The sequence below is a fragment of the Orbicella franksi genome, chromosome 11, assembly GCF_964199315.1.
Source record: "Orbicella franksi chromosome 11, jaOrbFran1.1, whole genome shotgun sequence".
NCBI lineage: Eukaryota > Metazoa > Cnidaria > Anthozoa > Scleractinia > Merulinidae > Orbicella > Orbicella franksi.
In genome coordinates, this window is record NC_138155.1 from 16,762,641 (window position 1) to 16,777,356 (window position 14,716).

General features: G+C 39.2%; 2 protein-coding genes and 1 pseudogene across 6 annotated transcripts in view; 2 read left to right on the forward strand and 1 right to left on the reverse strand.

Moving 5' to 3' along the window:
• Positions 1-14,716, reverse strand: part of LOC145503133 (uncharacterized) — a 403,728-nt gene that overhangs the window by 248,971 nt on the left and 140,041 nt on the right. The gene's annotated exons all lie outside the window — the stretch shown is intronic.
• LOC145503103 (zincore component SEPHS1-like) overlaps positions 1-14,716 on the forward strand; it is a 162,596-nt pseudogene that overhangs the window by 96,214 nt on the left and 51,666 nt on the right. The gene's annotated exons all lie outside the window — the stretch shown is intronic.
• LOC145502540 (b(0,+)-type amino acid transporter 1-like) lies at positions 183-13,477 on the forward strand. Of its 4 annotated transcripts, XM_081481863.1 has the most exons (3): positions 183-350; positions 2,501-2,701; positions 10,424-13,477. In XM_081481863.1, exons 2-3 carry the CDS (start codon positions 2,620-2,622, stop codon positions 11,920-11,922), a joined length of 1,581 nt encoding a protein of 526 aa, XP_081337989.1. In that variant the 5' UTR covers positions 183-350; positions 2,501-2,619; the 3' UTR covers positions 11,923-13,477. The 4 variants fall into 4 exon arrangements, with proteins under 4 accessions (XP_081337989.1, XP_081337991.1, XP_081337992.1 ...); XM_081481865.1 differs by having other exon boundaries at positions 185-7,466; XM_081481866.1 differs by lacking the exon at positions 2,501-2,701 and having other exon boundaries at positions 185-350; positions 7,331-13,477.

Below are 14,716 nucleotides of genomic sequence, written 5' to 3' on the forward strand. Positions count from 1 at the left end.
AGCCCTTTTCGTAGCCTAATTCTTACACGTCCGAGGTCGTTCGCGGCCCCTTCGCTTCTCCTCTCTCCCTCCGAGGTCGTTCGCGGTCCCTTCGCTTCCTGTGAGGGAGAGAGGGGAAGCGAAGGGACCGCGAACGACTTCGGACGTCTAAGAACCGGGCTACCTTTTCGCATACTGTCCCCCGTTTCACAAACCCTTTCCTCGTGCCAAGGCTCCGCCGTCTAACATGGACAAGCAGCTCTGGGGACGAGAAAAAAAAGAGTTTGGTTCCAAAATGGGATTTTGAGAGCTGGTTTAGAGAAAGTAACACGTCATAGAATAGAGTGAAATGCGGCGATCAAGGGTGCAAGGTACGGGTAGTATCTCATCAAAGAATGTTTTAAAGTTCTAGAGTATGTCTTGCCTGCTTCGCTGATCTAGATGTGAGCTTTCGCCCAACATGAAATACGTAGAATTAATGCCCATCGCGAATTGACCCCATGCAACTTTTCTTTATTTATTTTCTCAACGGGTGTTTGTAATTAAACTTACAAGGAAAGCTTTACCTCTAACGAAAGAGCAGTAAGTAAGGTTTCAAAAATGCATTGATGAGGGCCTCCGGAGGTGTCCTGGTGTACAGTTACACTGAGGGAATAACCATATTGTACAGTTACACTGAGGGAATAACCATATTGTACTGCCTTTCTTTAATTTACAAGCCTTTGTTGGTAGATTAGCTGTGTTCTATGGTTGGGTCTTTTGTATCAGTTCTTTATATATGGCACAGGAGAACGAACCGAACCTCCCAGGGGTTTGGGGGATAAGGGAACATTAACTTATGACTGGCCCCAAGTGAAATAGTGAGTTGTGATTCCTCAAAACCCTCAATGTTCCCCAAGACCCTTAATGTTCCCTGTTTCCAGTCATTAATTGTTTTGTTATGGGCAAATCTTTGCTGACGTCATTGTTTACATTTTTCCTCATTAACATATGACTTTGCACATAGAAGGCATCATGCTAAACACGATTTTACTAAAAAGACTTAAAGAGCTTCTGAAACTTAGTAAGGGGTGAAATTTCTGGCTCTTTGGGTGTAATATTCGAGGAGAAATTGGCTTTCAAAAACATCAAAATTTCTGTTTGGCAAAAGCGCTAATGAGCTCATACATTCTTTGTAAAATTTTGAGCTTTTAAACCCTCATCGCACAAAAAGTATTCAATACATCACACTCAGATTCCTTGGGACAGTTAATCATGCTGTGGTCTTTCAACATTCAGTATTAATCTCTTTGTAGCTCCATCAGAAACTGTATCGCTTATGGTAATGAGGCAAATATTGTAAACAAAGATCCTCCTATACATTCCAACTTAAAGATAGAATAATGGCTAGTACAAAATGCAGACAGCAGACTGTAGACCAGGTACAAAAATTATGCGGACTAGGTACAAAATGCAGACCACAGACTGCAAACTGGGTACAAAACACACAATGAAGATAAAGACTGTTTTTTTCGTCAAATATGTGGTAACATGTCATTTTCTAACTTTCCAAGTGTCGCACAATTGCTTTTCTGCGGTCATCTTTGATGAAAATTAACTAGCTTGTATTATTAAGGATTATCCTTGGCCTGTGTCTTCACATATTTTGTTTTTAATGAAGCGTCAAGGTCATGTTAGTTCTTAAATAGGATTTGAAGCTGTCATAGCCTTCTCACATCGTGCATGAGGTCAGTGTAGTAAGTCCAGACTGGGATGGATCCAGGATTTGGTGAAGGGGGGTTTGGAGAATTATGGCCAAAGGTGAACCCTTCTAAGGGATCCAAGTCATGCTCCCCCCCCTTCCCGGACTTCTTTTGGGTCTTGGAAATGTAATGTCCAGGGTTTTGAGGGACGATTGTTGGTTGTTTAATATCTTTGAAATCATCTCTGTTTTGAGCTATGTAAACAAGGAATACGTTCAGGTATTAACAATAATGCTTACCTTCCTGATGACATACGTACTAACAGTTCCGAAAAAATGATTAATTTGCTGCTGGCTTTTCGACATAACTCTGACGGAATTCAAATTAAACACTAACTCCTTTTAGAAAAATGGTTTTCCTTGGGCTTTTGTGCACCAGTGGCAGTCGAAATCTAGCTTTGTGAATGACTGTACAACTCACTAATGAGCTGATTAACAAAGAGGCTGAGCTTCTGGCCTAAGCTACAGCACCTCACTTGTGAAATCTGTCAAGAGAAAAACTGTTACTTTTGGTGCCATGTAGAATTTGACAGGAGCATGAATCACATGTTATTTTACCAAGTAGACAAATAAAAGAAGGAAGTGCTAAATAAAATGGATTTTAGACTAAGCATTAGGTATTTAAAACCAGGAAAAGACTCTCATCCATCCAGATTATTTTTGCTCTCTTCAAGTTAATCTTCTTTCTGAAGATAGAATATATTATTTGTTTGCGATGTTTGCCCACAAAGGTTCTCGTCAGAAATGGCACGTATTTAAACAATTTTTTATCTCATTTAGGGGATTTGAACAAACCTACCGAACCACCCATGGATCCGCCCCAGCTAGATATCATGCAATATTCAAGAAACAATGATCAATCAGTGTTCATTTTGTAGCCAAATGCAGACTTATTGCCTATGAGCAAGCTCTTCATGGGTTCAAGAAAGAAGAAAAGGAAAAAGGGAAGAAGCCAAACTGATATATTTTCAATGTTCAAGGGTGAACACTCTCTGATTGTTACATATTAATTAATGATTGGGTAGTTAACTAGTTACCGCACAGGGACAAGAAAAGTGAACAAATGACCACTCACAAAAATGACGCTTCACTTTTTCCCATGAGAATTCGAAATAGAGCAAAGTCTTTCAAAGAACAGGGAGTGGAATAAATACAATCAAGCTATTAACAAGCAAGTGCTACCTAACAAAGCCCCCAGGGGTGGGGTATTAGGTTATGTTTTGACTTAATGAAGCATCCTTATTCAACATTTGAGCAAGGCTTTTCCAAATCTCCACCTTGTCCTGAGGTGGGGTGGGGTGGGGGATGTTAGGGTTTTCGTTGACTGTCACTCGTTCATTATTTGCTTGATGCTGGCTAGAAACAATGTCACGGTCTCAAGGTACATGACCTAATCACATGCAAGTCAAAAGTTTAAGTTGTGGTTTCCCTAGGGACTTTGTGAGTTATAACCCATCACACATGACATGTTCTGCTTCAATTGGGAAACATATTTGATTGGGAGGTATATAGCCTGAAATGTCAGTCATCTCTGATTCTCAGCTTAATCCCCCGATGTGAGATTCTGCAACCCTCCAAGTTAACCTTTTTCCTCAGTGGTCATTTGGCCACTGAAAGGTTATTTTTGGTTGACCACCAGTGAAAAATGTCAGTTGCCAAAGTATAAAAATTGATTGATTAATTAATTTAATTAAGTATTAATTGATTATGAGCTTATGAGATTATGCTTAGTTTTATTCCATTTGGTTGGAGCTTGTTTTTAAAAGTGAGTATCTGAGAGTTTGATTGCTATAAGTGAGAAGGCAATCACTGCAAAGATAAAGGTGTTTCTTTAAAACTGGAGACATTGTACTCATGGTAGAAAACTTGTCGCCCCTTGATCGTATCCTGGAAGTAAAACCAAACCAGAGAGACAGGCTTGTGAGGAGAGTCAGGCTGAAAACCAGGTCTTCAGCTCTGGAACGTCCCATAGAGAAGATCGTTCTTGTAGAGGCTCCTAGACTGCACAAGAGCAACTAAACATTGTTGATCTTGATGCTCTCAATAGACTGTGAGCAGTCTCTCTTTTGCTCTCAAGAGCACAATGAAGAAAGCAAAACAAGTGTGGCTGCGAGTGTGACATGCGAGTGGTGAGCGCCAAAGCCACAAGCTGTGAGTAGCGCAGGCGGCTCATGGCTTTGCATATGTAAAATACATGTGATTCGTTGCATAAGATTTTTGTTCAGTACAGATTATATCATGCAGCAACTGTGTCAATTGCATCGAGTTTCAGTTTAGTCCATCAGTTACTTCAATCTACCAGTTTACGTCAATAGGAGGAAATATCTGTAAGTTAAAGATGTGTGTATTATTTATCATGGTGCATGATAGGACAGATGAATTTTACTTAATTGTCTTACAATGGAGTCACTTTAAGGTGTTCATCGTGACATTTCAACTGCTACACTGCTAGTCTTCATCAGGTGATGAGGTTGATTGTTGCATGTCGCTATTTGTAGCACGTTGGTTCGCTGCTGTTGGTGCATTTCGATCCTCATTATTATTCTGACTTGTGACACTGTTCCCTCATAGGTTCGCATTGTAACTGACCGGCAGTATTGCTTTTTGACTGTAGGTATCCATGCTTCAAGAATTTTGATTCCACTACCATAAATCCTCGAATTAGCGCCCCCCCCCCCCGAAATAAGTGCCCACTTCAAATAAGCGCCTCTCCCATCAGCCAGAATTTAAAATAAGTGCCCCCCCTCAAATGAGCGCCCCCTCCCCTCCCCTATTTTGTAGACGAGTAATGAGACAACAAAGGATGTATAGTTTTCATCGTGTAGTATTAGATTTGTACATTGTTTCAGTTTGTGAACACATTAAGTTTGGCAAAAAAATACAAGTACTAATGGTGCTGCGATTTTAACTTTGGGATCAGCTTTTTATGTCGATAAACGGCATATGCTGTTGTTTATGTGGATATGATGTATTAAAAAATGATCATGTCAGGCCACGATTTGGGAAAAATTTAATAAGCGGCCTCCCCCCTCGATTAAGCACCCCCGTCTTCTCATAAATTTGAAATAAGCACCGCGGGCGCTAATTTGAGGATTTACCGTATCTCTATTGATCCTATTTGGATGAAGTCTTATATGGATAGCTTTCTTGACCCTTCGTGTGTACCAATGAGGGCCACGATCAAACTTGCCTTTTTTTAAATTGGTAAATGCCCCGTCTCATTGGTGTGCTCTGAAATTGTGGAGGTTTGGATACAAGCAAGCAGTATGTCTCTGTCATGTTCTTTTAACCTCTCTCACATACATTTAGCTCTCCCTGTTTCTCTGATATACACTTTGCCGCATTCGCAAGGAATCTTATAAACTGTAACACCGTCTAAGTTGTTTTGTTGGTTCAAGGGTGTCTTCAGGTCGCACTAAGCAAGACCTAAGAGTTGTGTCAGATTTAAACACAGCATGCACACCTTGTTGTTGTAGGCAGCTGCGGAGAACCTCTGATACACCTTTGATATAGGGTAAAGCTGCAGTTGATTTAAATTCCTGTGTGGGTTCGTAGTTAGCTGTTACTCTTGTTGTTTTCATAAGCTTCTGTAAGTGTTTCTTTCTTCAGTGATAGCTGAAGGCTTCCTTATGAGGTGTTTAGCACAATTAAAAAGGTATTTCACGATACCATGCTTCATTGACTGAGGATGGTTTGAGTTGTAGGCTAGGTTTTTGTCAGTGTGTGTTCGTTTCTGTATAAAGTGGTAGTGAGAAGACCATCTGCGTCCCTTGTTACTGACGTGTCAAGAAAGGGAATGATGTTATCTTTCCGGTCAGAACAAAATGCAGACTGCAGACTGGGTACAAAATGCAGACTAGGTACAAGATGCAGACTGCAGACTGCGGACTACATACAAAACACAGACTGAGAATGAAGACTGTTTTTTCGTCAAATATGTGATCTACTGTAACATGTCATTTTAAAACTGACCAAATGTCACACAATTGCTTTTCTGTGGTCATCTTCCACTGTTGTTTTCAAGTAATAAGTTTAACATGCTGTAACCTGCCATTTTATAACTTACTAAGTGTTTTCTGTGGTCGTCTTCCAAATTGGGGATTATTCTTGGCCATATTCTTTCTTAAACAAAATTTTGAAAAAGCTTTCATTGTCTTCACTTAGCACACAAGATTTTAGTATCAAATAACAACACATATACTAGTTGTACCTATCGGTAAATGCCAATGAGTGAATGAACCATTGTCTATGAGGATAATGGTTGTTTAGCAAGTATTTTATATATACATGTAGATGTATTGAATTGTTACCAAATAAAGGACAAACATGAAATAGTTTTCAGTAGAATTTAATTCATATTTGTTTGAAATGTTTAAAATGTTTAGAAATTGTAATTAAGGCAAGTTTGAGTAGACTGTTCACAGCCCTCTATTTTCTTGTATTTTATTCTATCGTTGAACATGCGGATAGAATCAGGAGATAACTGGACACCAGCGCAAAATGGAAGACTTGGCTTGACTTATCGCTTACTTAGCTCGCAAACCCCACCCCTACGTGCTTGAGCTCACTTTACTTGCTTTTTCTTTCACATGGGTAAATAGAGTTCCCTGGTCCCAGAGGTTTCTTGATTTTTCTCTGCACGAGACAGCTGTGAGAGAGCCTCAAAGCGGCCCAACATGAGTCGCGAAGCAGCGAGTTTTCGTTCTCGCCTCTTCACAACTTGCGTTCAGTTGCTTCAGGGCTCTCTCGCAGCTGTCTCATGCGGAGGAAAATCAAGAAAAACCTCTGGGACCAGGGTATAAATAGAGAGGCTGTGAACAGTCTAATTTTTTTTGAAAGAAGCTCTATTTCTTATGTACGTACAGCACAACTTTCTTGTCATAGGTATTTGTTCAGAAATGCCAAGTGATTCTAAATAATGTTTTGGTTTTGTAGTGGACGAATTCTCTTAGCTTTGGCATACTATATATTAAATCTTGATCTCAACACACGGGCACGGTTGTTCAAAAAATCAGATACCCATAACGAAGGAACAGTTTGGCTTTAAGTCTTCTTCCTCATTTCTTGACCCTGTAAAGAGCTTGCTCACAGGCTGTAAGTCTGCACTTGGCTACAAAATAAACACTGATCTTGACCATCATTGTTTCATGAATATTACATGTTATTTGGGTTTACTAATGACCTCGCACGGGATGTAGGAAGACTATGACAGCTTCAGATTCTATTTAGAACTAACATTACCTTGACGCTTTGTTAAAAACAAAACACATGAAGAAACAGGCCAAATTTTTTGTCAAAGGTGACCACAGAAGAGCGATTGCATGACACTAGGTAAGTTATAAAATGACATGTTATCAGGTATTTGACGAATAAACAGTCTTTATTCTCAGTCTATGTTTTGTACCTAGTCTGCAGTCTGCAGTCTGCAGCTTGTACCCAGTCTGTATTTTGTACCTGGTCTGCAGTCTGCATTTTGTACTGACCGGTTATCTTTCTCGATTTCCATGGTAAAATGAATAGTTGGATGTTGACTGTTCAGATGTTGTAGAAAGCCATCAACATTGTTTCAATCTAAGATTCTAAAAAGTGTCATCTACGTTTTGCTTCCAGACCTTAAGTTTGCAATTCGTAGTAGTTATCACCTGTTCTGAAGCAGCCATGGGGAGCCCTATCTTCACAGTTATAGCTAACCTTTACATGGAAGAATCTGAGGTGGATGCGTTCTAGAAATTACCTCTAAATCAAAGTGAGCAATTTGTTTTCAAATCACCTCTCGGTCTGATGTCTACATTAGTTTGAAGATAACTGCTGCTCAAGTTTACCAGGACTCAACTGAAAGGAAATTATGGCCACTAATTAGAGTGCAGAATCAACCATGCACAATCGAGGCAGGCGACCTACATGTAATGTGACCTGACAAAGGAATTTGACACGAAAACTCTCTTGAACTTTGCACAGCAAAGGCAACCGTTACCAAGTAGATCAAAGAAGTTACAGAATACATTTCTTTTTCTGGAAAAAATAATTCTATGAGATACATTTGTACGACTGTTATGTCATGTTTTGATGTTAACTCAGCATGAATTCAAAACGTAAACAAAAGAACAAGCTTAAATTTTGGCCTGTAAGTGATTTCAAAAAGCTCCCATTTGATTTACGTTCATAAAAATCTTCTTGCTCGCCAAAATGAAATTCACTTTGGTTTGCAAAATTTCATAATTCAGGCTCCGTGTCAATGTGAAGTTCTGTTTTTTTATCTTTAATTTACTGTCAATGAACTCAGACCACAGGGAACCTGAACAACATAATTATTTTCATCCATATAAAATAAATATACTGCTCTTCACTAGGCTGATTAACTAGCTAAACATTCTTTCTAGGTCAATGTCGAGGAAAAGGTTGTCATTCATCGTGGTAGATGCAATAATAAAGTGTATTATTGTTTGTCTCACGATGTAGTCACTGGAGATGTAGATCGCGACGTTTCAACTGCTTACTGCTAGTCTTCTTCGGGCAATAAGGTCGACTGATTGCACGGTATCATTTATATCACAAAGGTCGGCTGTGATTGGTGTATTTCGATCCTCCTATTGTCCCATTGTTCCGGCGAGTAGCTGTTCCCTCGGTGGTCCGCTGTTGTACCATTCTCCTGTTGTTGTGTTTCTTGATCGTGGGTATCCATGTCTCAGGAATTTCAATTCCACTATCCCTGTTGATATTATTAGGTTGAAGTCTTATGTGAATAGCTTCCTTGACCCTTCGTGTGTACCAGTGAGGATCTTGATCAATAAACTTGACCTCATTCCAGATAACATGGTGGCCAGTCTTGTGGGTGTGTTCAGATGTTCAGGTGTGTTCGGATATTCAGGTGTGTTCGGTCTCGTGGGTGTTTGTTTACAGACCAACATTCTCTAGTTAAATGTGACTTCTGTTTCCATTCATTTAGCCGGCTAACCAGGCGATTCAAATTCCAAAACCGCACAACTTTCAGAAATCACTGAGAGAGGAAGCGCTTTTAATGACTTCGCTAACCAATTCTGGTTTGAAATCCTTGTGCACGGAAATTTCGTTCAAAAATGGTGGAAAGAGAGCTTCAGACTATCTAGACGTACATTTGAGTGTATTGTAGCTGGTCCTGATTTGGCTTACTTTTTTGCCATGAAAACAAACATTGTCGAAAACACTACCAAATGAGACTGATGCAATCTGGACACCACGGGGTGCAAGATACCATGCAATCGCAAGTGGACTTGATATATCTGTCATCTCAACCATGGTTACCGTCCTAGACCATGGTTGATCACAGGGTAGATCGAACTTTTACCTTGGTTAACTTTCTATTGTCTTAAGTGGCGTTAAAAATTTTCAATGAAATGAAAACATCACAATGCTTTTCATTGCCTGTAAATCAGCTAAAAAAGCTATGCAGTCAATAATAAATTCGGTCCAGCTCCGGGTGCATCATGGCAGAGGTAAAGTTACTTGTCAAGTTATGTATTGAGGAAAACAGCTTTGGATTGGCAGCTGAAGCATATTGAAGTTTAGCCAGACAGTGTTGGTCTGTATTTTTTTAAAACCTTCAACGTGGCCCGATGACTACATGAGATTATGCAATAATATTCCACAATCTCACAAAAATTCGTAAAGTTTTGCTTGATTTTATACAAACTTTTGTTGAAGTTCACATGCATAAAACAATTTTTGTTTGAGCTCCAATAGCAACACTGACTCTTGTACTTTGTACAGAGACCAAACTTTATTTCGGAACCTATGTTGATATACCTGATTGTGTAATCAAAGCTTCTTACAGTTTCAAAGGTAAAAACATGAACACTTATATTTTGACTCAGCCTTCATTCTTGGTGCAAATGTAATTAAACAATACAACTTCATAAACTTGCCACCAGAAACTTTACGTAAATAGGTTATTTGCACTAGTGACCTGAACTGCAAAATAGTGAAATTACTGGTAGATCTGATGCATCACACCTAATTGTGCAACATCTGATGGTTCAACATTTAAAAGCATGGTACATATCACTTAAGAATATAGCATAAATTCTTAGAAGAAGATGAACTTTGTATGAGGTTTCAATTATTGCTGATGTTTCATTTGACCCACTGATGTTCATTACTTCCTGATTTGCCACTTTAGAAAGTCAGAAATTTGGGATCTTTCTCTGAGCACTGGATGCATGAATTGCATTGTTTTACCTTTGCAGATGTACCTTATTCTTTGTATTTTAGAATAGTGTTGTATCTTGTCTTTTTTTTTCTGTTGTCTTACGTCATCTGTGACCAGCACATACAGAAGGAACTGAAATTTGAAGTGAATATCATTTCACAGTCACTTGTGGATCATTACTGGGGACAATATAGCTTCTGTTTTGTTTGATCCCCAGTAATAGTCCTACAAGCAACTACAGCATGAGCCTTGCATCTGATTTCTTCTCATTTTTAAAGTAGCATTATCTCAGTGAAGATTTCTGGTAACATCAGTGAAATTTTGTGAGAACAATGGATGAAATTTGGTGACCTTAAAGTGCATTTCTTTTTAATTTACACGTTACTGCATTTGGTTGTAACTTTGAGCTATTTGAAGTAAACTTTCATCAGATACATTCGGGATTCTTAATTTTCCTGGTAAAAATAATTTTATAGACTGATGTTAATTACTATTATATTGTGCTTTATTGTTGTTAGATGCTAAGAATATAACTGAAGATCAAGACCAATGTGCTGTGGAATTGGCTGCAGAAAATAAGATGATCAAGTCTTCAGTGCAGCGAGGTGATCTGAGTGCTGGTATTTCATTTCATGAGAGCAAAGCAAGGGCTGACGAAAAGCTCATTAACTCAAAGAGGAGTTCAGAAGAAAATGTCACTGGGAAACTGACCAGAAATGTTACACTCCTACAGGGAGTCTCACTTATTGTTGGCATTATGATTGGTTCTGGAATTTTTGTCACTCCACGTTATGTCCTTCTACATTCTGGCTCTGTGGGAATGACACTGATAGTATGGATTGCGTCTGGTGTGATGGCAACACTTGGAGCTTTGTGCTACTGTGAATTAGGAACACTGATTCAGCGTTCTGGTGGTGAGCTAACATACATCCATGAGGCTCTTGGCCTTTTACCTGGTTTTCTAGTTAGCTGGACAATGGTCTTGATTTTAAAACCAGCCTCGGTAGCCATCATCACACTAAGTTTTGCCTCCTATGCTATCCAGCCATTTTTAAGCAGCAGCAGCAATGAGCCTGAAGTCCTTATTAAATGCATTGCAGTGATTTGCATCATTTTGATCACATCTGTCAACTGTGTGAGTTCTCACTGGGCAGGCCAGATACAGATTGTTTTCATGATTATGAAGTTGCTTGCAATTGGGATAATAGTCTTCATTGGTGCTTCCAGAATTGCCGAAGGAAAGTATGAAAATTTTGACTCTCCCTTCAAAGGAACTAACCAGAATGTTGGAGAAATTGCACATGCTTTTTTCAGTGGCTTGTGGGCATATGATGGTTGGAACCAACTTAACTATGTCACGGAGGAGCTACAGAACCCTCACAAGAATCTTCCTCGTGCAGTCATGATTGCTCTACCTCTTGTAACACTTTGCTATACACTGGTAAATGTAGCATATTTAAGTGTCTTGACACCAGCAGAAGTGCTGTCCTCCAGTGCAGTTGCAGTATCTGTTGCTGAGAAAGTGCACCCCACCTTAGTTGCTGTCATGCCACTCTTTGTAGCTTGTTCTTGTTATGGTGCAGCTAATGGGTCCATTTTCACTAATGGGAGAGTTGTATGCTCTGCAGCCAAAGAAGGCCACATGCCTCGTTTTCTGGCCAACATTAGTGAGCGTTTCAACACGCCATTACATGCCATAATGTTCCCATCATTCATTTCCATCTTCTTGTTAATGCTTGGGGATTTGGATTCTTTGCTAAGTTGTTTTAGTTTTGTGGCATGGATTTTTCTTGGTAGCACATTCCTTTCACTGTTGGTTCTGCGCTGGAAGAGGCCTCATGAGCATCGCCCTTACAAAGTGTGGATTGGAATTCCCATTGTCATGGTGGTGGTGTCTTGCTATCTTGTTATTGCACCACTTTTGGCCAAACCTCAGTCATCAGCAGTTGCACTGACCTTTGTTTTGTCCGGTGTCCCTGTGTATTTCTTCTTTGTCAAACGCAATACAGCACAGTGAATTCAACTTTTCCGTTTTATTGTAATGACGGACAATGTACAGTTTCTAATTCTTTAGAACTGTAACTTATCAGGCATTTTAAGTGAGTGAAAGTGTTATTGAGTTAAGGTTTGTCGCTGCAAAGAGTGATTGTTGGTGGTGTAACAAAGGGGCTGGGTCAAAAGGCTGTTCAGATGACAATTTGACGGAGTAATTTTGGAGGAAGAAAGTAACAGTAATAACATAAGGTGATATTACCAATGGAGTTCATAACGGGTCATTTTCACTCAATATGTGATTACAGCTCTCCCTTATAGGTAAGGAACAGAATGCATGGGGACAGTTGAACTGTTAGGTCATTATGTACAAGCACTATATACGGCATATTAGTTACAGTAATAGTGGCCTTAAACATGTTAACTTATGGTTTTGTCACCCTCAAATGTCATTCATTTCCTATTCATGGCCAGTTGTTGATCAAGCTTCTGCCCAGTCTCTTATGCAGAGGAGCGTTGCGTTACGACCTAAGTGACGGCTGTATAACAGACTAAAGCTTCTGTCTGCAGTTTGTTGGTTATGGGCTGAATGCTAATTGCGGAGAATCGCGTAGCTTTGATTATTGAAATACAAGTGCGAGTGGACCTTGCTCAACAAAAGTTGGGGCTTGGATAACGGCTACGGCCTCGAATAGTGAAAAGATTGTCACACTGTATTTGAGTGATTATCTGACCGATCTATGTTAACAAGAGGGGAAATAAAGAATAATATTAGAAATAGTTTGTAGGCTTTATTTTCAAGTGGAAACAAAGGCAAGGCATTTCAAAGTTTCATTTTCATTTCGGTTTGAAATGTGTCCGTAGTTAGGTTGCTGAGAACAGTTCCCATCACAAGGAACTTTACTGCCAATCGTTATCAGATTATGCTACAGTAACTGCATCACACATCTCCCCAGTCATCGGTATACAAGCTGTGCATATCTTTTTTCAATATTTAAGGTTACCATAGCAACGGTACAAACTGTAAAAAATGCCCTTAAAAGTTAATTATTTAACAGACTGTGCTGTTGCTGTGGTAACCTTTTGTGTCATGAAGATGACCACAACTTGTTCACCAATGATTGGGCAATCACGTGATAATAGTATTGTAACATCTGTTTAGGAGGAGTGGTATTGTCCTGTCAAAGTATAACTCCCGAAATCTGTTGCTAGCCAAATTAAGCTGACCATAAAATGTTGATCACATGATAACAAATTGAACTTTTTGACAAATCTGTCAGCTTTGACGACGATGCTTACGAAGCTTGGTAACGCCATGGTTAGAATCCACGCCAACCTCGTCCCCAGGGTCGTCTTCGCGCTTGACCGCGCTTGAAAATGGATAAAGTCCAGTCTGTGAACTCTCTAGAATAGATCTTGTAAGATAAATAAATATTCGTGAAAAATCCTTCAAGTGGAGCACCAAGGCGCCGATATTGACCCACAAACGATGTTCTTCCATACGCGTTGTTAAAACAGATTACTATTTATTATTTATTTATTATTTATTTATCACTATTTTTGAGATACTGTCACGACATGTTAGCAATTTGACGTAATTTCTTTCCTGTCAGTTAAACTACTGTATGCCTCAACCGTGTGGACATCCTGCTCTGTAGAAAACATTCAGAAAGTGTTCAAGCTACAGAAACGCGCAGCCCTTCTGATACTGGGTGCTGACACAAAAGGGAACAGTGTGAAAAAATTAGGCTGGGTTCCCTTTTACCATGAAGTGAAAATAAATAAGTCAATGTTGGTATGTAAACGGATTTTAAGGGAGTGCCCATCTCATCTTTCCCAGATGCTTGTTAGAAATGTAGACGTGAACAGAAGAACGAGCAGGCATGGTCAATTAAACCTCGTCTGCCCCCGGTTCAAATGGGAGACTGAGGGTAGAAGGTCTTTCACAGCATCGACTAGCCGCCTCTGGAAAATGATGCCTGCCCATATTAAAAACCAACCTAATCTTTCAAGCTTCAAAAAAAAAAAAACATTTTTAAACATTTTATGGACAGTTATAAGGAATTGGACCATTTCATCTAAATTTTTAATTTTCTTGTTTTAATTGTTAGACTTGATCCAATGCTTTGCTTTTTAATATTTTAGTGTGTCTCATATCTTAGTTCTCTATATTATCGTCACATATTTGAGACTCTTTCTACATTTTTAAATCTCAACACGTCATCTTTTTAATTGTAAATATTTACATTAAAGCCACTGGTTTTTCAGTGGTTACTGTTGTGTGCTACCCTCAATAAATAAGGTTGTTTATCATTACTATTATTACTAATTATTATTATTATTATTATTAATTATTATTATTATTATTAATTATTATTATCATTATTAGAGCAGCTTACGACGAAAATACTGAAGCAAAATTCCAACAGACGTGAAAGTATTGAGTTGTGGACCAAAAGCATCAAACATTTCGGAAATTTCGGACGCCATTTTCCCGCGCTACATCGGCAAAAATCCTCGCAGCATGTACGCGCGTGTGCCGCACGGGATGGCGCAATTTGTTCTAAAAATAGAAAAATTGTCCCATATCATGGGGACAGCCCCAATACTAGGAATGGGGCGCGCTTACGGTCTCCGTCCCCGATTATGCCTCCTGTTATTATTATCATTATCATTATCATTATAGTGGCGTCCTTAAAACAAGGACTAGAGTGTAACATCATTCTCATATAGGATGCCTACGTGATCAATTATCTATCGTCCATTCGTAAAAGTTTGTTTAAGATCTTCTCTGGAACTTGCACGCTGGACTGTGCCTT